Source organism: Saxophila tyrrhenica (assembly GCF_035928015.1).
Source record: "Saxophila tyrrhenica strain CCFEE 5935 chromosome Unknown scaffold_9, whole genome shotgun sequence".
NCBI classification, from domain to species: domain Eukaryota; kingdom Fungi; phylum Ascomycota; class Dothideomycetes; order Mycosphaerellales; family Extremaceae; genus Saxophila; species Saxophila tyrrhenica.
In genome coordinates this window covers 712703-738175 of record NW_027041741.1, presented here as the reverse complement: position 1 = coordinate 738175, position 25473 = coordinate 712703, and the positions used below count along the sequence as shown (strand labels likewise).

Below are 25473 nucleotides of genomic sequence, written 5' to 3'. Positions count from 1 at the left end.
CCTCCTCCCTTTCACCAGGCCAAATTCTGGATAAAGACCCTCACTCGATTCCTTCTTCACTCTTTCGTTCGACTTCCACTTGCGGGAGAGAGGCCACGACCCAAGCGGATCGCAATTTTGGCCGGGTCGGCGAAGTATCAAACTAATAAACGGACGTGGACGAGACAGACAAGTAATGCCAATGACTCAAGTTTCGTCCCCGTCTAGCATACACCACATGAGCAAGCCTGGGCCATAACCTCACTTCTATCTCCGCTTGCCAGCAAGCGCCCATAACACCTTGTTAACTCCATGCTCAACGCCAGAATCCGCCCACCCGCTCGCCCCATACTCTATACCATCGCAGGCCTCTCGCGTTCTCATCGTATGCGAGCAGCCAGATACCGCACCTCCTTCATCGCTCACCGCGACATCTCCCGACTCGGCGGCGTTTTCATCATCAACCCCTCATCCTCCTCATCATCACTCTCCTCCTCCACAACCTCCTCCGACACCCTCACCCGCCCACGGCTAGAAGCACAAAAAGAGTCCAGTTAGTCGTCATTCACAACAAAACAATGACATCATCCAGGATTGGGTTCTCGAAGCACCGGGACAGGGCCTTACTTCTCCACAGCGCTCTCTTCATCGTTCTCCTCATCAATACTGCCGTTGATCCCGCCTTCCGCGTACTCCTCGGTGATAGTGACGTTCGGGTTAGGCCTCCTGCGATCCATCTGGCTCTGCCGACGAACCTTCAGCTTCTTCTCCGCTTGCTCTGAGATCCGGGTTAATTCCGTCACGAAGCTCTCGCCCCACCAGGCTGAGGTGTACTTGTTGACGTATTTCGCCAGCTTGTGGTAGTTTACGGCTCGCTGCTCCTTGCTCATGTTAACGGCGTCGTAGATGGAGGTGGCAAGGTCGTCGGTGTTCCAGGGGTTGACGATAATGGCGCCATTGAGCGACTGCGCGGCACCGGCGAACTCGGAGAGCACCATGACGCCGTGGCGTTCCTCCTGGCAGGCGATGTACTCGTAGGAGACGAGGTTCATGCCGTCGCGGGTGCTGCTGACGACGCACGTGTCGCTGACGGCGTACAGGGCGATGAGCTCCTTGAACGAGACCGACTTGTGCAGGAAGTGGATGGGTGTGAACTCGATGGTGCCGAATTTGCCGTTGATGCGGCCGACCAGCTCATTGACGACGGCGCGCAAGTTTTGGTATTCTTCGACTTCGCCGCGAGATGGGACGGCGACTTGCACGAGCACGACCTTTCCGACCCATTCCGGATGCTCTGTCAGAAAGACTTCAAAAGCGTGGAGCTTCTGGGGCACGCCCTTGATATAATCCAAGCGGTCCACTCCGACGACGATCTTGACGCCGTCGAACTTGCTCTTCAGCGTCTCCATCCGCTTCTTCACATCAGCTTCCTGCAGGCCGGCAGAGAACTTCTCTGGATCTATGCCGATCGGGTAAGCGCCGACAGAAACGAGCTTGCCCTGATACTCGACGCCGTTGGGGGTTGTGGCCAGCCCGAGGATGCGTGCGCACGAGGAGAGGAAGTGGCGTGCGTAGTCGTACGTGTGGAAGCCGATCAAATCGCAGTGAAGGACACCTTCCAGAATCTCATTACGGACTGGAAGGATGCGGTAGATCTCTGAAGACGGGAAGGGCGTGTGCAGGAAGAAGCCAAACTTGACGTTCTTCGGTTTGGCGTCTCCTTTCTTCTCGATCTCTTCGCGCAGCATAGCAGGCAGCAGCATGAGGTGGTAGTCTTGAACCCACACAAGGTCGTTGTCCTGTAGGTTCGCGCCAATGGCTTTCGCAAACTGCCGATTGGCTTCGGCGTAGCCCTCCCATGCGCTCTCGTCGAAGGTGATCTCGCCAGGGTGGTAGTGGAAGAGCGGCCAGAGTATCGAGTTGGAGAAGCCATTGTAATGCCGGTCGCTGAGCTGCTCCGACATGAAGACAGGAATCGCCTTGTGCTCTTCCTTGCAGCGTTTGGTAACCATTTCCATTTCTTCCGGTGGAACCTCTAGCCCCGGCCAGCCGTACCACTGGAACTCTGTCGTCTTCATCATGCCGGACAGCCCAGAGACTAGACCGCCGGATGATGGTATAAGTTCGTAGTTACCGTCATCGTTGCGCTTGACTGTGATGGGAAGGCGGTTGGCGACAATGATCAGCCGGCCTTTCGGCTCCGGTTGCTCTTCGAAGGCCGGCATGTCGGGGACGAAGGCTCCTGTGGCAGGCTCTGTTAGCATGTGATCCTGACTGGTGCAGACGATGTTGTGGATGTGAGGGCGCAGGAAGGAAGGTGAGTCGGCGAGTACCCTTGTTCGCGGCGCGCAAGTCACCCACGGAGAGCGACTTGGCTCTGGAGCGGTTGCTGCGACTGTACGCCGCCTGCTCTTCACCTGATCCGTCGGTGCCCGCCATGACTGTGTCTGACCTCTCCAGGGTGTTCGTGTTCCGTGTCTCTTGCATCGTGGGTGGGTGTGAGGGTGGTATGGCTCAAGGGAAGAAGTATTGCAGTGCGGTGAAGCGTGTTCATGAAGTGGCCGGTGAAAAGGAAAAGATTGTCATTGGCTTACTTTCTAGCTTTATGAGAGGTTCGGCTTGCACGTGCGTGTCACGAGCGGACAAACAGGGCAGGAGCCAACCCTTCGAAACGTGGCAGCGCCTGTGACGGCAGGTGCGATGTGCCTTCCTCGTCGCCTTCTCGAACCTCTTGTCCAACTGTCTGACACCGTCTGAAGATGTTCCCTGCCTGTTCCTGTTCCTCTCTCCCTGATGACGATGCTCATGAGACCACCAGCTCTTCCACGTTTGCTCTTAAGGGAGCAGCAACGGTTCACATGCACTGTGCACGAGGACGAGTTGCCTCAATAGCCACTTCATCTGAAGAACCTGCGCGACCAGCTCCTTATGAAGTCGAGCGGTGGAGTCTCCCAAGTCCCACCGGCGGACGAATGCAGGGAAGCGATTTCTCGTGTTACGCAGACTTGATGCTCCGTTTCAGGCGATCGAGACTTGGTGATGCATCAAAATGACGCCAGAACTGTGCTTGTAGTGTCTACCGTGGTTCGCATGAATCGCGTTTCAAGCAAGTGCGACAGAGGCGCAGAAGATACGCGTGATGTGGACAAGTTTCTAGAGATGTACTGCCATCTGTCGTGGGCTTGTCAGAGTAGAGTCAGCGGTTGGGTGCCCGCATGAAGTCCACTCGATACGTCGCAAGGTCGGCAAGCCGCAAAGCCACGCGAGCAGCGACAAGGAAGGTTGGAGCCCCGGAGACAAGCTTTTCGCTTAGATGTGGAGTCAAAGAGGCTCGAGCTCGGAAGATATCATATCAGACTGTTGACTTGGACGCGTGAGACGCGACGTAAAGCATCAGAACATGTCGGACTCTGGAGATGATGTTGGCTTGCCCAGCGATGCAGCCATTGAGCAGGCGCTGCGGTCTGTCGTGCGCGAAGCTGCAAAGAATGACGAAGAAGTCACAGTGAAGACCGCGCGGACTCGAGCAGAAAAACAGCTCGAATTGGAAGAAGGCTTCTTCAAGAATGATCCCAAATGGAAGGTCCGAAGCTCAGAAGTCATCAGGGAGGCCTTTGACGAGCCGGACTCTCCTGTGAAGCAGGAGAAGGCTGCTCCCAGGGCGAAAGCTGGCGCGAAGAGGAAGTCGGACGAAGCCGAAGCTCCGACCAAGAAACGGCAGAAACAGGTGCAGCCACAGATTCCAGACTCGTATGATAGCGAGCCAGAGGAAGACCAGCTCGGAAACGATGCGCCTGAGCCGGAAAAGTTGAAGGTCAAAGCGAAGGCCCAATCGAAAAGCCGTTCTGCTAGTGCTCTCTCCTCGCCACCTGGATCGGACGTCGAGGACGAAAAGAAGAATGGCAAGAGCGCTGCTCCCAAAGTAGAAGACGATGAAAGCGAGCTGTCGTCTGTTATCGATGAACCACCACCCAAGAAGAAACGTCAAAGCAAAGCCCCTGCGGCAAAGACCAAGGCGAAGCCGAAAGCCGCAAAGGCTACGAAGTCATCCACGTCACTACCACCACCAGCCGATGATGAAAGCGACTTCTCATCGGTGTTAGACGATCCGCCGCCAAAGAAGAATCATCAACCCAAGTCCACCTCACCGACTAGAGCAGAGGCGGAGCCCACCAAGAAAGCAAAAGCTGAAGACGACGAAAGCGACCTCTCCTCGGTCATAGACGATGCACCACCAAAGAAGAAGCGCCAACGCAAATCTCCTTCCCCTACCAAAGGCACCAAAGCCAAAGCCAAGTCAACCAAAACAAGTAAAGACCTCACCCCAGACGAAGAAGAAATCAAACGCCTCCAATCCCAACTCGTCAAATGCGGCGTCCGCAAACTCTGGCATCGCGAACTCGCTCCTTTCGACTCGGCGAAGGAGAAGATCCGGCATCTGAAAGCGATGCTGGAGGAGGTGGGGATGAAGGGACGTTTTAGCGAGGAGAAGGCGAGGGGGATTAAGGAGGAGAGGGAGTTGAAAGCGGAGTTGGAGGAGGCGAGGGCGTTCAATGAGAAATGGGGGCAGGAGAAGGATGGGGGGGAGGAGGGGAGTGAGAAGGAGGGGAGTGAGGCCCAGGGGGGGAAGGCAAAGGGGAGGGGGAGGTTGCCGAGGGGGTTGGTTGATTTTGGGGATAGTGGGGATGAAAGCGAATGAGACTCGAAGGCTTGCAGGCTCGTGTGAAACTGGCGAGATTACTCGCAGTAAACATACATACTTTAGCTCCCTGTTCTGCCACATCCCTCCTCTCCCCTACAGTCTCTCAAGCACCTTTGGCCTTCCCACCCCCGAACCCCAACCCCGCAACAAAAGCACCCCTCACCACCGCCAGCCCTACCAAAATCCCAACATTACTCCATTCCATAAAGGTACCAGGTAACCTCCCATGCCTCGCAAACCCACCCAGAAAAGCAAGATCCTGCAGCGCAATCGCCGCTTGGAGCGTTTTCCAGACCCCGACGTCGTTCGGTCGTATCCGGAGTAACACGATTTGGAGCGCTAGGGTTGAGGCGAAGAAGCCGGCGTTGGCGTCGAGGGTGAAGCGAGTCTCCGGGCTGATAGTGGGATGGGGGAAGTAAGACTCCAGGAAGGTATTGGGGAGGAATAGCGTGGTTAGGAGGCCGCCGGTGGCGAGGAGGGGGTCGAGAGTTGTGAAAATGAAGTGGTAGGAGGGGGGGATGGCTGGGGTGGACATTCTTTCGCAGTAACTTGATTTCTTTCTTTCGTGGGGGTTTGGTCTCGAAGTCGCAGTGGTCGTAGAGGGGACGAGACGAGGTGAGGTATACGTAGAAAGGAAAATGTAGCTGGAGACTTTTGGTGCTGCTGACGGACTTGCTTCAACCGCGTCTTGCCTTTCCTGCCTGTCCTTTATCATCTTCCAGCTGCACCCTAGCTTTGACAGCTCATTGACACTCAGGCCTCACTAGCACCGCAGTTTGATACGTGTACAGCATGGCAATGCAAGAACGGATGCGCAGAAGAAGCAATCGAACACCGTAGCGGACCTCAACTCAGTTCCGACTGCGGAGCTCGAACGTCCTTGGGTGCATCACTCCAGGAAACTCGGCGCGAAAAATTGGCTAATGTAATGGTAATAAGGTAACCTCAACGAGCACTCAAGACGCACGCCCTACAGGTCCACTTGCAGTATGACTGTTTTTACTTTCGTCTCGACGACATAAGTATGCAGCGTTGACCGCATTGTCTCGCCCGGCAACTTCTCGACCAGCAAGCTCGCAATGGACCACGAGATGAACCCCGTCGTGCACATTGCCGGCACTCATGAAACCAGAGAAGTCTTGGACGATGGCAAACAAGAAACAGCTCTAGAAAGAATCGTCTCCAAAACCCTCAGCCATCACCCACCCGACTCCAACCCCCTCGAACTCACCACCTCCAAAACCCACACCCACCCCTCCGCCACCGAAGAAACCTCATCCTACGACGAAGACAACGACATCTTCCCCGGCGACCACAACGCCCTCTCCGCTTGGCTCGTCCTGCTCGGCTCCTTCCTCGCCCTCTTCCCTTCCTTCGGGCTTATGGTCAGCATAGGCACCGTGCAAGACTATTGGCAGTTCAACCAGCTGTCGGACTACACCTCGCAAACCATCGGCTGGATCCCTTCGACTTTCGTCTACCTCTCTCTCGCCCTTGGGATCTGCTGCGGGCCGCTGTTCGATCGCTACGGACCTCGCTGGCTTATGCTTGGTGGCAGCGTCGCGTACGTGATTATGATCTTCTTGCTGGCGGAGTGCAAAGTCTACTGGCACTTCCTGCTTTGTCTTGGCTTCCTCGGAGGACCTGCTGGCGCGGCGTTAACCACCACATCGCTCGCGGTCTTGAGTCATTGGTTCAAGCAAAAGAGGGGTCTAGCGAGCGGGCTGGCGATGGTCGGGAATAGTTTCGGGGGCGTGGTGATTCCGTTGGTGCTGAGAGCGGCACTGCCCAAGTACGGATACGCGTGGACTATCAGGATCTTGGGGTTCGTGTTCGTGGTGTGTCTGGTCGGGGCAAATTTCCTGGTGCGCCCGAGGTTGAAGCCGTCGCCTGATGCAAAGAAGGTGGATATTTTCTCGTTGGAGCTGTTTGGGAAGACGGATTTCGCCTTTCTAACGGTCAGTGTGTTTGGGATTGAGATTGTGCTGTTTGGGGCGCTGGGGATCTTGCCGACGTATGCGAGTATTGGGAGCGACTACCCGCCGGCGACGGGTTACTATCTCATCGCCGTCATGAACGGCGTTTCTTGCTTGGGCCGCATCATTCCTGGATTCATCAGCGATATCGTGGGGAGGTTCAACACGTTGGGCGTCATGATGGTCATCACCCTGGTCTTTATGCTGGTCGTCTGGCTTCCATTCGGCCACACCAGCCTGGTCGCTCTGTACGTCTTCGTGGCGTTGTTCGGATTCGGAACTGGCAGCTGGATGGCGATGGTTCCAGCTTGCGTGGGCCAGCTGTCCGGACCACATCATTTTGGCCGGTACTTTGGGACGCTCTACTTCATCGCTAGCTTGGCGACGCTGGTCTGCATACCCTTGTCTGGCGCTTTGGTTGAGAAGGTCGGCCCGCAAGCTTTGGTCGGGTTCATGTGCGTCATCCTCGCGCTGAGCATCGGGACGTTTGTGGCGAGTCGATGGGGGCTGCTTGGGTGGAAGTGGAAGTGGACAGCGATAGTATAGCATACATATCTCGTCGTTGCTTCGTTAATCATGATATGGGTTCGTTCACAACATAAGCCTGCGATTCTCGGAGAAGGCATCGGAGGCGCAGACTGCAAGGACAGTGACCTAGAAACCAGTCAGCTATTCTTCCATACTCTGAATCTGTGGAGAGAACGTACCAGACAGAGGTCAGCGCCAGCTGCTACATCAACCGACCAGACAGGAGGCGTGACCTTGAGCCAGCTGAGGTACCCTGTCATCGCACCCTCGCACTGGATGGTAGCCATCGTCTCCTCTCCAGACGTAATACGCAGGTTCCCGCCGGCCATATCGTTCGCATCTACATTCACCTTGCCCTTCGTCCCATCGCTGGGCGTAGCTTCCATAGACAGCTTCCGCTGAAACCAGCTAAACTCCACCGTCAAAACCACGTCCTCCTCCGACTTGAGAACCCACGCTCGCTTCTGCGAGGTCCAGTTGCGCTCTAGACTGAAAAGCGGCTTTCCGTGAGCGTCTTCGATGATGCGATGCTTTCCCATGGAGCTACTGCCAACTACGAATAGGACAGAGCCGTCGTCTTTGGTGATGGAGAAGCCGCGGCCGGTTTGTTTGAACCAGGACCAGTATTTCTGCTTGACTTCGAGTTTTACTGGAGTGCTTGTGATCATGTCGGGCGCTATAGTCAGTTGGGCATTGGAAGGGTGAGAAGAAGACATGTTGTTCAGGATTCAAGAATTCTTAAGTTCGTAGAACTTGAGGTATGTGACGGAGAATGGGAGGTACTGTCGTGAAAGGAATCCTTCTGCCTACCTGGCCCCCACCCAATTATCAAAGTCTTTCCGTACCTACTACGCGGCAAAACTCTGGAAGGAATGAACGGGAGGAGTTTATGTTGTTGTTACAGGGGGTTGTGGTTTCACATAACACCTCATGGCACAGCACAGCCATGGCGTCCTGCCAGGATGGTGCAAGGAAGCAACCGGAGATCCAACACGTTGTCGTTGGAACGGACGGCTCGACTAGAACAAGATCTTGAGCTGGTATGCATCGTAAGAAAGATGTTGTTCAAGAGATAGACAGGAGGAGTGAAGGTGCCGGCGCTTGGCGGCCAACCTCACTTCACGTCGCGGAGAGGACTCCACTTCAACCTCACTTCATTCCACCAGTCGCTGTGCTTCCATGTGTAACACCTCTCCATCATTTGCACCTTTTGCAATCGCCCTTCCGTAGTACAGATCTCCCCGGCTCGGCGTCTCACCTTTCTTTCCCACCGTCACCGCTGCACAGCCGAGACACGTGACATCACACTCCGCTCTTCTGAAAGACCAACCCAGTCGGCAGTGAACACACTCCCTCCTCCGCAGCACCGTGCGTGCTCACCGATTGCGATCGTCCAACTTCTCCTGTTTCACATCACAAACCACCATGGCACAACCAAACAACCAACAATCCGGCCACCCGCTCATCAAGCCTGGGCAGGTCGAAGGCCTTCCTCAGCTTACAACCCTGCAGAAAGAGCACTACAAAGCAGGTCTCACAAAGCTTTACAGTGTGCTCCAAAGCAACCCACCAGGCAGCGCAGAGCACAAGGCGGCGGAGGCCAAGATACGGGAGGCCAGCGTGAAGATCATGCAGCAGATCAGTGGTGCCAATCGGCCCAATACTGGTGGCGCACAACAGCAGCCGCAACAGCAGCAGCAGCGACCTCAAAGTCAGCAGGGCGGGAATCAGGGAGGAATGCCGCAGTCAGTGGGTATGGCCCAGCAGGGTAGCCAACAAGGTGGACAGCCTGGACAAGGACAGCAAGGCCAACAGCCGCAGCCGCAGATGAGTCAGAACGTGAGAAACGAGCTGCAAAACATTGTCGTGAACTTTCCGCCGCAAGTATATGGACAGGGCCAGCAAAGCATGAACGCATACAGGACTCAGTGGTACAGGAAGGGTGCCCAGATCCTGAACAAGATCGAGGGCTTGAAGGCAAAGGGACAAGGTCTACAGCGGCAGCAACAAGGCGGACAAGGGGACCAACAAGCTGTACAGCGCGAGCTCCAGAACTGCAAGAACGAACTCATGCAGTCCAGGAACGAGTGGGAGCAGCTCAAGAATACCAACCAGAAGTTCGCGCAAGGTCAAGGACAGGGTATGCAGCGTCAGCAAAGTAACCAGGGCCCAAGCCAGCAGATGAATGGCGCTCAGCAGCAGCAGCAGCAGCAACAACATTCGATGCAGCAAGGCGATGTGAAGATGCAGATGGATCCTGGGTCTGCCCAGTCCCCCCAGCCGTTGCAGGGTGGATTCCAGCAAGTACAGCAGCAGCAAGCGCAGCCACCACAAAGCCAAGTCGCTCCTTCACATCAAAACATGTCGCAGCCGCCTCAGTCCGCGCATTCACAAACGCCACAAAGCGCGAACCAACCTCAGCCACCGCAGCAGCAGCATTATCCTCAGCATCAAAACATGCAGCAGCAGCAGCAACATCCCAACCAACCGCAGCGCCCGACATTGAACGCACAGCACATGCAACAAGCCCAGCAGAACATGGTACAAGCGCAGCAACAACAGCAGCAGCATCACAACAACCCTGCAATGCCACAAGGCGGGAATCAGCAACAGATGCCCCGCCAGCAACAACCACAACAGCAGCAACCTCCTCCTACCCTCTCCCACCAAGCGGCGATCAACCAGGCCGCAGAGTCTTATTCGCGCCAGCAAGCGCAGACCCAGCAGCAACCCCAGCAACAGCAGCAGCAGCAGCAGCAGCAAATGCCCCAAGTACCCAACGGCCTGCCCCTCAATCAACCCCAATCCGCCACCCAACAGACTCCCACCTCCGCCTACCCTACCCTGCAGCAAAACAAGACACCAGCCGGCGGCAGCAACTCCCTCGGCCGCCCTCTCCAGCTCGACCCCCGCACCCAGCAGCCCGTGCAAGGCCAGCCCTCCCGCCCTACCTACGCCAACGCCGGCATGCTCTCCCAACCGGGCATCCAGCGCCCCGCCCAATTCACCCTCGAAGGCGAAGGCGACCGCGTGCTCTCGAAGCGCAAACTCGACGAGCTAGTCCGCCAAGTCACCGGCACCGTCTCCTCGGACGACACGAACGCGCTCGCGCCGGACGTTGAAGAGAGTGTCTTAACGCTGGCGGACAATTTTGTGGATGAAGTGATCACGGCGGCGTGTCGGTTGGCGAAGTTGCGCCCGGCGCAGACGTTGGATGTGCGGGATATTCAAATCGTGCTGGAGAGGAATTATGGAATAAGGATCCCCGGGTATGGGTTGGATGAGGTGCGGACGGTGCGGAAGTTCCAGCCGGCGGCGGGGTGGCAGCAGAAGATGCAGGCGGTGCAGGCGGGGAAGGTGATGGGTGGGGGTGGGAATAAGGATTTGTAGGAGGGAGATGTGGTATGCCAGCGGGGAGAAGAGGATGGCGATGTGTGGATGATAATGGGATGATTGATTAACAAGCGCGGTGCTCTTGGAGTCGTGCATCGGAACGATGCTATGATTGGGACTTGGGTTTAAGGGTTGTGCTTTCAATCTTTCTTCGATGGGTGTTCTACTAGCTAGATATCATCACTATGCTAATGCCATCAGGCTTTCTTGGACCAAAGAGCCCGTTTCTGTTCTGTGGACTCCGGTCACGAAGCGCTCAAGAAAGTCGCCCACAGGATTGTGAGCTTCTTTCTCTCGCGAGCCGGTCAAAACCTGGCAACTCAGTAAGAAGCACATCGTACCGCAAACAGAAGCAATACCATCCAATACCAACGTCCCAACCCCTACACCCATCCTCACCCTTCCCCACCTCACCACCTACGGCCTAAGGTCTAAACCTCCCCAACCCCTCCTCCCGCCACCTCCTCTCCTTCTCTTCCTCCGCCTTGATCACCTCCAAATCGGGCCGCCGTAGAGGGCGGGGCCTGTGAGGTAGAATTCTGGGGGCCGGTTGGGGGGTGTGGTGGAGGTGGGGTGGGTTGCGGGAGGTGTTTTAAGAAGTTGAGGGGGTTGCGGATGGGTTGTCGGTGGGTTTTTTGTTGTTGGTGGGTCTCTTCGGGATTTCTTTCGTAGAGTTGAAGGGTGAGGAGAGTATAGGGTTGTTGGAGTAGAGCTTCTCCTGGCCGGATGGCGTGTTTATGGGCCGCAGAACCATTGGGTGTGTGTAGCAGGCGAAACTGTGCTTTAGGTCTATGTGGTGAAGTGGATGGAACGAGTAGAGATGGAACGAGATTTGGAAAGACTTATACCTGCTTCAACAGCGCGAGTAGCACGCACAGCAGGTAGATGATGAGGTAGGTATGTCGTAGCTGTCGCACGACCACGTCGTTTTTGTGCGCCGGTACCACTGCGCCAGCAGGCTGAACATCGTCTTTTACGGAGGAAAAATCACTCACCGGGTCGAGCGTGCGTGCGCAATCAAGGCGATCGTGCAGCGAAGATACCAGTCCTCGTTGAAATCGTGCGTATCAGTAGACAAAGATCACCCCCTAAACTCCTCAAACGACCATCGCTCAAACCGACACACAAAACCAACATCACATCACTTCTTCCCCTCGACTCTTTCACCAACCATCTCTCCTAACCTAGAATCGTCCGTATTTTCCCTCCCAAAACTACTCGTCGGACTCACCCCCCTACTCCCCCCATCCAAACTCCCCGCCGGACTACTCTCGGGACTCACAATGTACAGATTCTCATACCCGCCCCAGAACATCCTGCTCCAGTACGCGGAACTCGGGACTTTGATGGACGCGAGGTTGGAGTCGAAGTTGGGGCGGTCGGCGTAGAGGGTGCGTTCGGAGGGGAGGTAGAGGTCGTGGCGCTTGATGGAGAGGTAGGATGTGTAGCGCGGGATGGGTTTGGTTGTTACGCGGAGGGATTCGTCTGGATTGTTTAGTATAAGTCAGTGGGAGGGGGAGGGGTGAAGGGGGAGGGGTGTTGGGGAGGGGTGTTCGGGACGCACCTTTATCCAGCCAAGCGCATAAATCGCGCTGACTGCTCGTTTGTAGGCCGCCGCGGTATTTGTAGAGTAATATGGGCGTGTCGTCGAGTTCATTCAGGTCGTATCGCTCCGCGCTGCTGGACGTGGAAGAAGAGTGTGTAGAGTCCGTCAGGCCGGTGCCGGTGTTGCGCTCCAGAGGGTCGGGAGACGTCGCCATGTTGGGTCAGATGACTCCTTTCCCTTCACGAATTCTTGTAAAGAACAAAGAATCTGCGTAGACCAGTGTCTCACTCCCCAGGCGGGCGTTGGCTCGTGAAGGCGAGGTGCCTGGCGAGAGGGCGTTCGTTCGTTTGTTTGGGTCGTAAGCGTGGGTGAAGAGGGCGCAGATTATGTAGAGTGGACGGAACGAGAGGGAGATGCCAGCTGAGAGGATGTTTGTCGCGGCCTGAGGTTGGGTCCAGTGTTTGTGCAGGTTTGTGTGCTGGATGACTCTCGTCCTGTCGCTCGTCATTGCTGGCGGATGCGAGAAGGAAGCGCTTGGCGGGACAGACGGATGGACCAATCATGTGGAAGGCGGCGCAGCGACATGTTGGGTGGCGACGACGGCGACAGCAGGCTGGATTGATTGGTACGCAAGGCGCTCGATCATTTCTCCTTGTTGCATATTGACTGTCGCCGGCGTCGTCTTATGCGTGGTGAGTCATCTGCATTCGTCCATCGAAGGTGTTGCATCTGATCGTTGCACCTCTTTGTTCGACTCCTGCCAAACCACCCTGTCCTACCTCATCGTCACACCGAGTTGTCACTCAACTGTCAAAACACGATCACTCACCTCGACGTCGGGCGTTGTCTGGCATTGTCTTGTTGCAGCCACCCTCAGGCACCGCCCTCTGCAGTCCGTTGCGGCTGATCGAATCGACCCGCCAGTCTGGATTAGGATGAAACTAGCGTCTGGGGAAAGAGGGACGGCGCGATCACCTGAGGCTTAACCCTTGACCGCGTGCGCCTTGCACGAGAATAGCGTCGCCTGCTTCTTTAAGCCCGACGTGTCGCTGTCATGTATTTCGTAGCTATTTCCCTTGCTTCACATTCGCTTCTTCCATCTGCATCTGTATAGCATTACTGGAGTTACACGTGATTGTTTAGAGACACTGGAAGACGACTTGGACTACATTTGAAACAGACGAACGATCATCTACGCGCACCGTCACGGGCAAGAGTGTCGCAAGAGCCTTGTGATCACATCTAACTACCAACAAAAGACTAGACGAGCAACACAACCCACGACTCTTCACCCCATATATCCTACCAACCCCAACAAACAATCAACGCTCACCACCAACAACACACACCACCCTGGATTCCCTCCCCTCCTCCCCCTGGTCCTTCCTCCAACCAGGGCGGCCCGCCGAGGCCAGCACCACGATGGAACCCACCTCCCTCACCCCCAACGACCCCACATCCGCCACCCCAGCACAGAGTCGCTCCTCATCCCGCGCCCCCAACGTCCGACGGCAGGAAACAGAAGACAGCGAGAAGGCGGGACGAGTCTGGGCGAGAGAGGCGGAGGAGGATCCCTGGGCGCCTTGCATTTTGACTCTGGATGGAGGGGGGATTAGGGGGTACAGCAGTTTGTTGATTTTGAAGGCGTTGATGCATGAGGTTTGGGAGTGGGAGGTGCGGTTGGCGGAGGAGGAGGATGATGGGGAGGAGGGGAGGGTTGGGAGGGCCCAGGCGGCAATGGACACGGGAGGGAATGAGCAAGACGATCAGACGGGACAGGATCAAACAACACCACCGGCAAAACGGACACAGATCCCCAAAGAGGAAGACCTCCCCCCCCGTCCACTACTTCGACTTCATGTACGGCACATCAACAGGCGGCCTCATCGCCACCCTCCTCGGCCGCCTTCGCATGTCCGTCCCGGAAGCCCTCACCCTCTACCGCACCGTCGGTGACGACCTCTTCGGCTCCCGCCGCTCCCGCGTCCCCCTCATGACAAAATACCACCACGAGCCCCTCGAGCGCGCCGTGCGCTCCATCGTCGCGTCCCGCTGCACCGACCACCCGGACTGCGACGGCAACGACCTGCACCCGTGGCCCGAATACCTCGATCCCTCCGTCCTCGCCCAACCCGCTCCCTTCTCCGTCTCCGAACCACGAGTCTGCCAGAGCTGCTGTCTGACCGCGACCCACGACTCCAACATCAGCGAAGCCTACCTCCTGCGAAGCTACCCCCACTACTACTCCCCCACCGCCCCGAACTGGATAACTCGCTACAACGAAGGCGCCGCCCCCATCTCCATCTGGCGCATGGCCCGCGCAACGACGGCGGCGCCCTTCTACTTTGAAATGCTCCATACGGTCCTCGAAGGCATCCCGCGAGACTTCAAAGACGGCGGCATCCGCGAGAACAACCCCGCTCCCGCCGCTTTATCCGAATTCCACTCCCTGTACGAAGGCACGGGGATCGAGAACCCCGCGTTATTACTGTCTGTCGGAACCGGGCGCCCGGATACAACGCACGACGGGTTCGCGGATACGCCGTGGCCAGGGGCGTTCGGGAAAGTGCCGTTTGTGTCGAAATTCCTCGAGAAGCGCGCCGTTCTCCAGAACCTGCTGATCAAGTACACGGAAGGCGAGCACGACCACCAACAAATGCGCTCCCACGCCCGGGGCGAGAATACGTGGTATAAACGGCTCAACGTCTCCGAAGGGCTCGAGCAGATGGGTCTGGATTCCTGGGAGCGCGGGGAGTGGCGCGGGGAGAAAGGGGTTGCGGGGGGAAAGACGCTGTCGAGGATGGAAGACGTCACGGGGGCGTATTTGGGGAGGGGGTTTCGGCATGAGGTGGATAGTTATGCGCCGCCCGGTGTGATGTTGGGGCAGGTTGCGGAGAAGGTGGTTAGGATGAGGAGGGCGAGGGAGGGAGAGGGGGGGGAGAGGTGGGATGTTTTCGTTGGCAAGGCTTTGAAACAGAAGGATGGGAAGGCTTCTGCGGATGAGCCGTTTGGTCAAATGAATGCGAAGGCGTCTGCAAATGGGGAGGCCGGATGAACGACGATGCGAACGTGAAAGAATGCAGCATCTCCCGAAGAAAGCCGAAACCGCGACGGAACGATAGAGCCGATTGCGAAGACAAAGCCCTACCCGCCCACCAGCCGACGATACCTTACCACGACTGTCACCATCCGTGTTTCAACATCTGGCTGGGTGAATCAGGCCCGCCCGGCCTCGCAATAGGAGGGAGTCTACGAGGAGCCCATCCAGCTATCCCGTTCGCACCAGGCGAAGGCCAGAAGCTTCTTCTCGAAACGCCTGCGATCGCGTACCTTGCGCTCAGGAGGTTACGACGCTCTTAGGTGCCTGGCGGTTCAAAGAGATGTCGAACTTTGCACCACCGAGGCATCTTCCCTCCGTCCGTGTCGAAGTGCGAAGTCCCACTCTGCCGCGGTCCACTACCTCAGTCGGGTTGTCGTCGGACCCGTACATGTGCTTGCTGTGCCGTCCGAAAAGGAACAGGCCGAGACGCCTCTCCACGCTCCCGTCGATTGCATCACCTCGGATGGCAGGTACCGAGGGTGGTTGTTCTTCCGAAAGCACGGCGCAATACATTCGCCTTCGGCCCTGGCTTTTGCGAACCGACAGTGTGCGTCAATCGAATGGAATGCTAGACTACGGCAAGGTGTGGACAAGCAGAAGGTCACGCGGTGTGACGTGTCTGTTTCGCGTTCACCTGGACAACGGTCCAAAGGGCCCAGTTCAACCTGCAGCACCCGGAGTGGAAGTTTCATGATTCAAGCACCAGGACGCACCATTGCACTGCCTTTTCATCCTGCCGCAGCACTACTGGCCAAGCCAAGGAGACAGACACGTCCAGCGCCTAACTGATCCGTTGTCTCAGGGAGAGGGGGTACGCATGGACTACACATTGGTCGTCCCTACAACCCACAGCACAATTTACGACCGGCGGCTTTCTCTCTTAGGAAAGGCAATCCTGGCCACGTCCGTGAAAGCGTCGTGGAGTCGGCAGAAAAGTCACGCCTGCCCGTGCCAGTTTGGCGTTTTGATCAGTGATGCTTGGTGGTCGGTGGTGTGACACCTCTCCAGAGCGTTGACGGATCATTACTTGCTTTGGGAATGCCATGGGCTTGTAAAGGGTGCAGGGGCACATTATTCGCAGGGAACGAAAGCGAACGCGCGTGGCTTGATGGGGATATAAGCTGGCCTGTTCTGAGGTGAGGATTGGGGTATCAGTAGCAGCGACAGTGGGACTACGACAAAACGACAGATATCAATACCAGCAACAACAGCTCTTGAGCTCGTCACTCAGAATCCGCCTTCCTCAGAAGCAGTTCTCACTCCTTCACACTTTTCTTCCCCATAGACTCCTCCTAGCGCCTGTGTTGGGGTATGCGAGGGAGGGGGTGGTGGTGTCGATGGCGTATTCGTATGTGGAGGCTCAACGGAGGCGCATGTTCTCGCGTTGGACAGCGAGAAAGCTGCCAGCGGGCATGGATTTGTTTTTGGTGATGCTGGAGGGAAGGGGGAGACATGGGGGGATGTTTGGAGGGTTGCTGGGAAGAGGTATGGGAATGAGGTGAAGACGGAGGTTTTCAGGGGAAAGGAGGCGTGGCGGTGGGCGGGTTGGAAGGCGGATGTGCGGGCGACGGTGGGGTTGTTGGGGAGGAGGGCGAAGGCGTTTGGGGACTTGTTGGTAGTGTTTTGGATCAGTGTCTGGAGGTGTTGAGGAGGAGCAGGAGAAGGGTAGGTAAAGGGGGGGTTGAAGGAGAAAGATGAAAGATGGAAGAAGGATGTAGTGGACAGAGGGTTGATTTGAGAAAACGACTTGCACATGCTTTTTACCAATCTCGACCGTTATTGCCTACTTCTCGGTCAACGCTGCTCCGTGCTATTGTTCATTGTTCAAGCTCTAGACCAGTCTTCGCAAAGTTCATGTCATGGGTCTGCTCTTCAAAACCCCGCCAACGAACTCGTGGGGTGCATACGAGAAGCTCCACATCGGGACCGAGGTGATGCTTCAGGGTAACGCTTGCACAATAGCTGTAAGGATGGAGGGAGCTGCAATGCACGATCGAGCGGTCGTCCGTGAAGGGTAGCTTGTTTGCGGGGTCGTTGTTGATTGTGCGAGGGGATGTGTATAGCCGATCAACCTCAGCATCTAAGGTAGGACTACTTTTCGTTCCGTATACATAGCTTTGGTTGCACTATCGTTTGATCGAGTAATCTTCAGGAAAGCCGTCAGACATCATGGTCAACATCCCGAAAGAGCAAGAAGCCGCAGTGCGAGAGGGCGAAGGACATGATGCGAAGGCACCGGTCAAGACGGTTCCGGTTGAGCAGGACCTTGCTCCTGGCCAGATTCTCGTAAGCCTTAACATTCAGAGAAGCGTTCGCATTGACGTTGCTGATTGCCCAACAGGTGAAGATCAATTGGTCCGGCCTGTGTACGTCTCCAGGCCTTCCCTCGCGACCAACGAGCTAACAAGGTCAACAAAGGCGCCTCCGACAAATCCCTCCTTCACGATGAATGGTCTGGCTTCGGTGTGAAGATGTCGGATGCGACCAAAGGCATTGCCGGCCACGAAGGAGCTGGCGAGGTCGTCAAAGCTGCCGATGATGTGGCAGATATCTGGAAAGTTGGCGATAGAGCTGGGGTTAAGTGGGTGGTGCGTTCATCAGAGCTGTTTCGATCCGAATAGGAAGATGAGGTTGATGGCTGTTGGTTCTAGGTCTCGATCTGCCGGAACTGCGAGTTCTGCACCAACGGTACAGACGAGCTGCACTGTCCGAACCAGAAGAACTCGGGTTTCACCGCCGCCGGGACGTTTCAGCAGTACGTGGTGACGGATGGGCGGTATTGCACAAGGTAGGGTCGCAGATATGCGGATCGAGACAGCCATCTGATCGATTTCTCTAGGATACCTGAGGGCGTATCGGATGAGGAGGCAGGCCCCATCATGTGCGGTGGAGTGACGGCGTATACTGCTTGCAAGAGATCTACAGTTAAGCCTGGGCAATGGCTGGTCGTGTTTGGGGCTGGAGGTGGGCTTGGACACTGTAAGTCGACGAGTCTCTCACGCCATGTGGACACTTCTAACCCTCGTGCAGTCGGTGTCCAGTACGGGAAGGCCATGGGCATGCGCGTCATAGCCATCGACGGCGGCGAAGAGAAGCGCGAGCTGTGTCTCGACCATCTCGGCGCAGAAAAGTACATCGACTTCGAGAAAGAGAAGGATATACCAGCCAAGGTCACTGAGATGACGAAGGTGAGTACAACGGCTGACGCCTCGTCGAAGATGCTGACGCCGATCGCAGTACGGCGCTCACGGCGCCATTGTCTTCTCTGCCGCTGCATCTGGCTATGCAGCGGCGCCCAGCACCATTCGCCCTGGTGGTACTGTTGTCGCCGTAGGGCTGCCGACTGATCCTACGGTCATTGCCGGGGCGCCACCGATTGCGCTCGCTCTCGGAAGGAAAAACATTGTGGGAAGTGTGACGGGCACACTGAAGGTTGGTCGTCTGCCAGTTGGGCTGTTCAAGGTATCGGCATCTTGAGATGTTGAACTGACGAATGTTCTTAGGACGTCGAGGAGGCCTTGGAGTTCACGGCCAGAGGCCTAGTGAAGCCCATCCTCACGAAAGGCAGTTTGAGCGATGTCGACAAGGTAAGCCAACTGCGGAACCTCCTGTCCTAGGGGTTGACTTTTGGTCTGGAAATTGCTGATCTTTCTTGCAGTTCATCGACATGATGAAAGCTGGAAAACTGCCAGGCAGGGCTGTGCTGAAGGTCGCAGCGTAGTTGAGGTCGACAATGTCTCTCCGTATAGCCAAATGTCTCATTCCATCGAGAGTCATAAAGCCAGTCCCGTTGTGGTCGTTCTGTGATTGTGAGTTTTACTTTTGCCCAGGGGTTCGGTTGGTCGGCTCAGCGGGTCGGATCCAAGCACCAAACTCTATCTCCTCCAACCTCGCTCGCCCCGTGGGGCGGACAAGTGGAGCAGGCACATGTCGAGACGACATGACTGTGCATTTCCAGCAGCGAAGCAGCATTTCTTATACTAGTTGTATCCCTGCCTTGACACTGGTCTGCCTCAATGGCGCATTACTACGATGCCGAACTCCAACGCCCCAACTCGTTCAACTTCGCCACGGATGTCGTCGATTACTGGGCCCAGTCCAACGAGGCAAAATGGGCGATGCATTGGATCTCAGGCGACCTCAAGCAGGAAAGACAGTTGACGTTCCAACACTTCAGTCGTCAATCCCATCGATTGGCCGTTCTTCTTCGCCAGCATTTCGGTCTTGAGGCAGGCGTAAAGCTCCTCATAATCATCCCAAGAGTACCAGTATGGTGGGAGATTGCAACAGCGTGCCTTCGGTGCGGCATCGTGGTGTGTCCTGCTACTACGCTGCTCGTTGATAAAGACATCGAGTATCGCGCCAAACGATCAGGAGCAACTGCCTTCGTTGGAGATGAGTCGAGCGTGCAGAAACTGTTGAAGGTGAAGAAGAACTGTCCGAAGATTGCCAGGGTAGTTCAGATTGGCGACGCACCGGTACCAGATGGTGTGGACTCCCTCGAAAGACTTCTCAAGACAATTCCAGAGGATGCAAAGTACCATGGTCCCCGGCCGGACGTCAAAGATACATCGATGATATACTTGTAAGCAACAACTATCCCACATTACGACCGTCGGCTGATACTTAATTAGTACCTCTGGAACGACCGGCAATCCGAAGATGGTCTGCCACAATCATATATCGTATCCACTGGCGCACACGATCACGGGCAAATACTTCCACCGACTGAAACCTGGCCACTTGAACTGGGTGTTGACAGAGCAAGGTGGGCGTCTCCAACCACATGAGCAAGTCTTCCAGATTCGTGCTGATCTTGTGTTTGGCAGGTTGGGCAAAAGCAGCCTGGGCATTCTTCGGCACCTGGAATTGCGGTGCTGGCCTCTTCATCCACGATGACCGCGGTGCGTTCAACGGAAAGCGCACTCTAGACATCTTACATCGGTATCCCATCACCACGTTCTGTGCACCGCCAACCGCATATCGCCAGCTCGTGCTCGACGAGATGCGACAGCACTTGAAGCAGAATCGACCTCGATCGCTCATCCATTGTGCAGGCGCTGGGGAGCCATTGAATCCTGAGGTACGGCCTTCAATTCGTCCTGCCCGAAGAGAGGTAGGTGGCTAACGTTCGGATTGTAGGTAATTCGTCTATGGAAGGAAGCCGCAGGAATGGACATCTGCGACGGCTTCGGCCAGACCGAAACCATCCTCGTCTGCGGCAACTTCGAAGGCTCTCCCATACGCCCAGGCTCCATGGGCAAACACTCACCAGGCGTGCCGCTGCATGTGATCGACGACGACGGGGCGGAGACAAGCCAGGACGTCGAAGGAGATATCGCTCTCAAAGTCGACTTGACTGAGACGTCAAACTTCTTCGGCGTCTTTGACGGCTACATCGGCGAAGACGACAAGCTCGACAGGCGCCTACGCTCAGATGGCAAGGGAGGCAGTTGGTACCTCACAGGAGACCGAGCAATGCGCGACAAGGACGGATACTTTTGGTTCGTTGGCCGACTAGACGATGTGATCAACTCATCTGGCTACCGCATTGGCCCCTTCGAGGTCGAGTCGACGCTGAAGCAGCATCCTGGCGTCGTCGAGTCGGCTGTGGTGTCCTCGCCCGACCAGTCACGAGGAGAAGTGGTGAAGGCGTTCGTTGTCCTGACGCCAGACGCAGCGAGGAGGGATGGAGGACAGCTAATGAAGGAGCTCCAGGATTTTTGCAAGGAGAATGCTGCTCCATATAAGTATCCAAGGAAGATACAGTTCGTTGAGCAGAGCTTCCTGCCGAAGACGATCAGTGGGAAGATACAAAGGAAGCAGTTGAAGGCAATGGAGTGGAGCGGGCCAGCCAGGACTACTGCAAAATTGTAGTGAGCTCAGCAAGGCCGTGTTCCGAAGATTTACGTAACCTACGCCTACTCCAGAATCTTCGCCACAGTCTTCAGAATCTCCTCCGTACCCATGCTCGCATTCTCAGGCTTCTTCCTCACTTCCTGCCACACCTCACCATGCTTCGGCTCGTTCTGCACACATCGATTCACGATATCCTCTTTCTTCTCCTCCGTCGAATGCATCAGCGCAAACTTGTAATACCAGCCCCAGGTGTCACCATAATCAGGATCAAGAATGACAGCCTTCTGGAACCAGGAGTCCGCCTTCTCCAGCTTCCGCTCGCCCCAGAAGATTCGGGCAGCGGTGACAAAGAGGATGGGGTCGTTGTCAGCTTTCTGAATAGCTTCGAGGATACGAGGTTTGCGTTGCGTGCGGGCTTCGAGGTGCCAGATGCGCTCGCTCCAGACGAGCCCGGACGTTGGGCATTCCTGGAGTGCTTGCGCCATCTTTTGATTTGCGGCCGGCATGTTCTTTGCTCGGTACTCCAGCCGCACGGTCTCGGTCCACAGCTCTGGGTTCTTCGGCACCGCCAGCCTTGCTCTGTCGAGCACAGAACGAGCCTTGACCATAACACCCATCTTCTCCTCGAGGCGAGACGCAAGCAGCCACAGCGCGACACTCTGAGGGCACGCTCGTGTGCCAGTATTGTAGGCCTCGCGCGCTTGCGGTAGCATATTCTTGCTCTCGTAAATCTGGCCCTTCTGCATCCACAGCTTGGCCGTCTTAGGGTAGATCTGCAGACCTTGGTTGACCAGCTCCAATGCTCGATCCTTGTCATCGGGACGGCGCTCGAAGGCGACCGACTTGATCCAGACCCTGTCCGTCCCGGCCTGGCTCCTCGCGGTGGCAAGCAGTTCTCGAGCCTTGTCGGTCTCGCCGTTATCCGCCTCAAGCTTCACAGCCGCGAGCCAAATGTCTTCGTTGCCCTCATTCTGCTTGAAAGCTTGACCCAAAACTTTCCGCGCCTCATCGAGCTCGCCAGCTTCCCATTTTTCCCGCGCCAGCTGCATCCATAGCACTTCACTTGTTGGACAGCTTTTCACAGCCTCGCCAAGCAGGTCCCAAAGTGCTTGCTTCGTGCCATGCTGCCGCTCCAAGTCTGCAGCTGCGACCCAGACGCTCTTGCGGTTGTAGAAGACCCTGATGGCGTAGGCGAAGATCGCTCTCGCAGTTTCGTATCGTCCTCGTCCGGTGGAAGCCTTCGCATCGTCCAACCAGATCTGCTTACGGTCATCATCTTCATCCAAGCCCCAACCCAGCGTCTCTTTGACGATAGCTTGACAGGTCAGTGGCGCACCCTCCTCCTCGCAGAGTTCTGCTTGGGTGATCCACTCCTCCCGCTTGAGCATGGCCGACTCTCGTGCAAGAGCCTTGATACCTCTTTCTATGACCTTGAACACCATGGCATTCTGACCAGTCTGCTCCTGCAGACGTGCGGCCGCAATCCAGATCTCGTAGCTCGCAGGTACAGCCTTGCGAGCCTTGTTCAACACAACCTGAGCTTGTTCGGGCGTCTCAAGTCGGGCCAGTGCGAGCCAAAGTTCGACGGACAGCGGGATGATTTCGGTGGCTTTAGCGAGCAGTAGTCGGGCGTCTTCAGGGTTCTCTTCCAAGTTGACAGCTTCTTTCCAGATGGCCACCGACTGTGGGATGTGGTCCAACGCCTTCCTCAACACTCGCTTTTTTGAGGCCGGCACTGTCTCCAGCTTCATCGCCTCGACCCACAGTCGCACCGATCGATCGTTGTTTTCGATGGCTTTCGCCGCAATGATCTTGGCGTTGTGGTTGTCGTTGAGCCGGATGCTTTCTAACCAGACGTCCTCGCTCTTTGGGCACATCTCAGTACCGCGTCTGATAACATTCCGCGCCGCCACGATCTTGCCAGCGTACTCCTCTAACCGAGCCGCAGCAATCCATCCTGGCCCATGACGGGGGTTGGTTTTGATGACGGATTCGAGCAATACTCGCGCACGCTTGACATCGCCAACTTGGATCTCGCCGGCCTTGATCTCGGACTTGCTGAGGGAAGTAAGATAGCCTTTAGGGTCAATGTTCGTACTTGTGCCGCTCGTCGTCTCCGTGCCAGACGGTGTTTGTGATTGCGCGGCCTGGTCCAGCCGCACCTTCAGCACCTTGTCTCTGGCCGCTCCGATGTCCGCAAAGTTTGTCATTGTTCCGTCCGCTTGGTCGCCAGCACTTCCATTCGGCGCATCCGTTGCCATGCCATCTTCTTGTACTTCAGTGCCCATCTGCGATGTGTCTCGCGCTCCAGCTAGCACGCTGTCCGGCACAGCGTAGAATCTTTGACCTCTTGCTGCTTGCTTGCTTCGCCGATTCTTGCCAGTCAGGTCTCCAACTTCCGGTATGCTCGCCCAGTCATCATCGGTAACCGTCCCAAGAGCTCGTTTAAGGTCGGCAAACTGTTGTTGGATTTTCGGATTGTTACGCTCGTACTCCTCTCGAGCTTCGCGCTCACGTATTTCCCTGTTCAACCCGGTAACGTCGGCAAGTGTTCGCTGTGAAGATGATGAACAAGGCGCCTTCACATGCATGGGTATGCATAACACAAATGAAACGGGCAGACTAACCTTCGAGCCTTTCGCCGCTTGTCCATGCGCTCGTCCACGCTCTGGTATATCCGATCTGCCTCATCGTCGTCCCGGTCATAGTTGCCTGTCGCAAACAGTCCCTCTTCGTTCTCAGCATCTTGAAACTGGTCTTCCTCCGGCTCGTCGTCGCCCTTCTTCTTGCCTACTCCGTATGCGGTTGGCGGCGCATTGCCGAGTTGAGCGGCGCGCTTTGCGAGCGCTTCCTTGATCTGCTCTTCGCTGGGTCCTTCTCGTGCTGGTCCAAGATCTGATCGTGTGGTGAAACCCGTCGCACCTCGACCAAGACCAGCAACGTAGTTCTCTGGCGCTTGTTGCGACAGGAAATCCTTGCGACCAGACATTGTGGCAGGTGTGAAGTGGTGAAAGGTGGGAAGATGTTCTGCGCTCAGAGAGGTATTGAACTTCTTGAGCCACGCGAGTCATGTATTTGGAGATCACGTGCCAGATGATACCCAACCGGACTGGACTGAACGAAAGGGAGACATTCTAGCAGACCTTGGTTTCATTCCACTATACAGATATGTCTACCAGGTGTTACCAGCACTGCTCTTCTTCCGCCCCCTTCCTTCATTTGCGCTGCCATTGCCAGCCTCTCTTCTTCCAAACAACTGCCCGACAACTTCACCTGCTCTCCTGCCAAACGACTTCCGCATATCCACCTCAAAATCATCAATGGCTCTCTGGAACGACCCCTCAGCAGCAAACTTGTCAGATGCACCCTGAAAGTCGGGGCTGGGCGGTGTGAGTGCAAGGGGACTGGTCGCTGCCCCGGCACTCCTCCGTTTCCTACGCTTCGCGCTCTCGAGTAGATCCGTCATTGAGGGTTTCTTCTCGTCCACCGGCGACGTAGGCGTGGGTGTAGAGGCGGGCGAGTGTGGATGCTCTTCCTCTGTACAAACGGAGTGGGTAAGGTCCGCGAGGAGGTCTTCGTCAGCGATGGAGGAGATGTCGAGGAGGATGTCTTCGAACGTGGTGCCTGCTGGTGAGTCTTCCGCCTCAATCATGTCGTCGTCTGATGAAGCCGGAAGCAGGGGAGCGGTGACCGTGACCTCAGGCGTTGCGGTAGGCGCAGCGACACCATACTGCTTCCCCCACCGACACTCACTCGGATAATCACACTCGCCCCAACAATCCTTCTCCTCCCCCGTCGCCGTCCCATCACAAGGTTGTTGACCAGCCACATCCCCCATCCCATCCACCTCCAAGAACCTCTCAAGCTCCTCAGCAGCAGCCCTCTGCACCCGACACCCCCGCCTCCAAACCCCCCAAGCCTTCCACCCCGCATAGTCAAACTCGCTCGCACACGCCTTATGCCTCACCACCTTCCGTCCACTCTTCCGGCTCCGTTTCACAGTCGTCGTGCCAGCGCAGAAATGGTGTCCGTCGTCGAGGCAGCGGCGCGTGGTGCCGAGGCGGTAGACGCGGTTGCAGAGGTGGCATTGCCAGAGCCAGTGGAGGGGTTGCGGAGGAGGTGGGGGGAAGGTGAGGGCGGAGAGTAGAGGTTTTGAGGGGGCGGAGGGGTGAGTAGGGAAGGGGGTGAGAGGGAGGCGGGGAGAGAAGGGGGATGGTGGGATGGCGAGGTGGGAGGATTTGAAGGGTTTGTTTGTTGGGGAGAGGTTTAGAGGGGTCGGCATTGTGACCGGTTGGTGGTGCTGCTGCTGATTCGCCTGCTGAAGATCTGACGGTGGAGTAACGCTGAGTTGAGTGAAGTCCTGCTTTGTGTTGCTGGGAGCCGATGCCGA

The 25473-nt window shown here is 56.4% G+C and overlaps 12 protein-coding genes across 12 annotated transcripts; 6 read left to right on the top strand and 6 right to left on the bottom strand.

Annotated features, from left to right (window-relative positions):
* Positions 1–602: 602 nt before the first annotated feature.
* Positions 603–2466, bottom strand: TPS1 (Trehalose-6-P synthase/phosphatase complex synthase subunit; the record flags this gene model as incomplete). The annotated part of the gene is made up of 2 exons (XM_064803469.1): positions 603–2221; positions 2313–2466. 2 exons carry the CDS (start codon positions 2464–2466, stop codon positions 603–605), a joined length of 1773 nt encoding a protein of 590 aa, XP_064658384.1.
* Positions 2467–3379: 913 nt separating this feature from the next.
* On the top strand, positions 3380–4678 carry LTR77_006226 (uncharacterized protein; the record flags this gene model as incomplete). The annotated part of the gene is made up of 1 exon (XM_064803468.1): positions 3380–4678. The coding sequence occupies one exon, from the start codon at positions 3380–3382 to the stop codon at positions 4676–4678; it is 1299 nt and encodes a 432-aa protein (XP_064658383.1).
* A 106-nt stretch (positions 4679–4784) lies between these two features.
* Positions 4785–5216, bottom strand: LTR77_006225 (uncharacterized protein; the record flags this gene model as incomplete). The annotated part of the gene is made up of 2 exons (XM_064803467.1): positions 4785–4855; positions 4925–5216. 2 exons carry the CDS (start codon positions 5214–5216, stop codon positions 4785–4787), a joined length of 363 nt encoding a protein of 120 aa, XP_064658382.1.
* Positions 5217–5609: 393 nt separating this feature from the next.
* On the top strand, positions 5610–7203 carry LTR77_006224 (uncharacterized protein; the record flags this gene model as incomplete). Its single annotated transcript, XM_064803466.1, has 2 exons — positions 5610–5620; positions 5712–7203. The coding sequence occupies 2 exons, from the start codon at positions 5610–5612 to the stop codon at positions 7201–7203; spliced, it is 1503 nt and encodes a 500-aa protein (XP_064658381.1).
* Positions 7204–7248: 45 nt separating this feature from the next.
* Positions 7249–7901, bottom strand: LTR77_006223 (uncharacterized protein; the record flags this gene model as incomplete). The annotated part of the gene is made up of 2 exons (XM_064803465.1): positions 7249–7311; positions 7365–7901. 2 exons carry the CDS (start codon positions 7899–7901, stop codon positions 7249–7251), a joined length of 600 nt encoding a protein of 199 aa, XP_064658380.1.
* A 709-nt stretch (positions 7902–8610) lies between these two features.
* On the top strand, positions 8611–10575 carry TAF12 (Transcription initiation factor TFIID subunit 12; the record flags this gene model as incomplete). Its single annotated transcript, XM_064803464.1, has 1 exon — positions 8611–10575. The coding sequence occupies one exon, from the start codon at positions 8611–8613 to the stop codon at positions 10573–10575; it is 1965 nt and encodes a 654-aa protein (XP_064658379.1).
* A 1144-nt stretch (positions 10576–11719) lies between these two features.
* On the bottom strand, positions 11720–12338 carry LTR77_006221 (uncharacterized protein; the record flags this gene model as incomplete). The annotated part of the gene is made up of 2 exons (XM_064803463.1): positions 11720–12063; positions 12143–12338. The coding sequence occupies 2 exons, from the start codon at positions 12336–12338 to the stop codon at positions 11720–11722; spliced, it is 540 nt and encodes a 179-aa protein (XP_064658378.1).
* A 1208-nt stretch (positions 12339–13546) lies between these two features.
* On the top strand, positions 13547–15179 carry LTR77_006220 (uncharacterized protein; the record flags this gene model as incomplete). Its single annotated transcript, XM_064803462.1, has 2 exons — positions 13547–13881; positions 13937–15179. 2 exons carry the CDS (start codon positions 13547–13549, stop codon positions 15177–15179), a joined length of 1578 nt encoding a protein of 525 aa, XP_064658377.1.
* A 2214-nt stretch (positions 15180–17393) lies between these two features.
* On the top strand, positions 17394–18945 carry LTR77_006219 (uncharacterized protein; the record flags this gene model as incomplete). Its single annotated transcript, XM_064803461.1, has 9 exons — positions 17394–17510; positions 17566–17590; positions 17643–17812; positions 17876–18012; positions 18064–18203; positions 18255–18412; positions 18462–18656; positions 18728–18811; positions 18883–18945. 9 exons carry the CDS (start codon positions 17394–17396, stop codon positions 18943–18945), a joined length of 1089 nt encoding a protein of 362 aa, XP_064658376.1.
* A 295-nt stretch (positions 18946–19240) lies between these two features.
* On the top strand, positions 19241–21101 carry LTR77_006218 (uncharacterized protein; the record flags this gene model as incomplete). The annotated part of the gene is made up of 4 exons (XM_064803460.1): positions 19241–19809; positions 19859–19992; positions 20054–20340; positions 20367–21101. 4 exons carry the CDS (start codon positions 19241–19243, stop codon positions 21099–21101), a joined length of 1725 nt encoding a protein of 574 aa, XP_064658375.1.
* A 44-nt stretch (positions 21102–21145) lies between these two features.
* prp1 (U4/U6 x U5 tri-snRNP complex subunit Prp1) lies at positions 21146–24072 on the bottom strand (the record flags this gene model as incomplete). Its single annotated transcript, XM_064803459.1, has 2 exons — positions 21146–23606; positions 23711–24072. 2 exons carry the CDS (start codon positions 24070–24072, stop codon positions 21146–21148), a joined length of 2823 nt encoding a protein of 940 aa, XP_064658374.1.
* A 183-nt stretch (positions 24073–24255) lies between these two features.
* Positions 24256–25365, bottom strand: LTR77_006216 (uncharacterized protein; the record flags this gene model as incomplete). Its single annotated transcript, XM_064803458.1, has 1 exon — positions 24256–25365. One exon carries the CDS (start codon positions 25363–25365, stop codon positions 24256–24258), a length of 1110 nt encoding a protein of 369 aa, XP_064658373.1.
* Between the last annotated feature and the right edge of the window lie 108 nt (positions 25366–25473).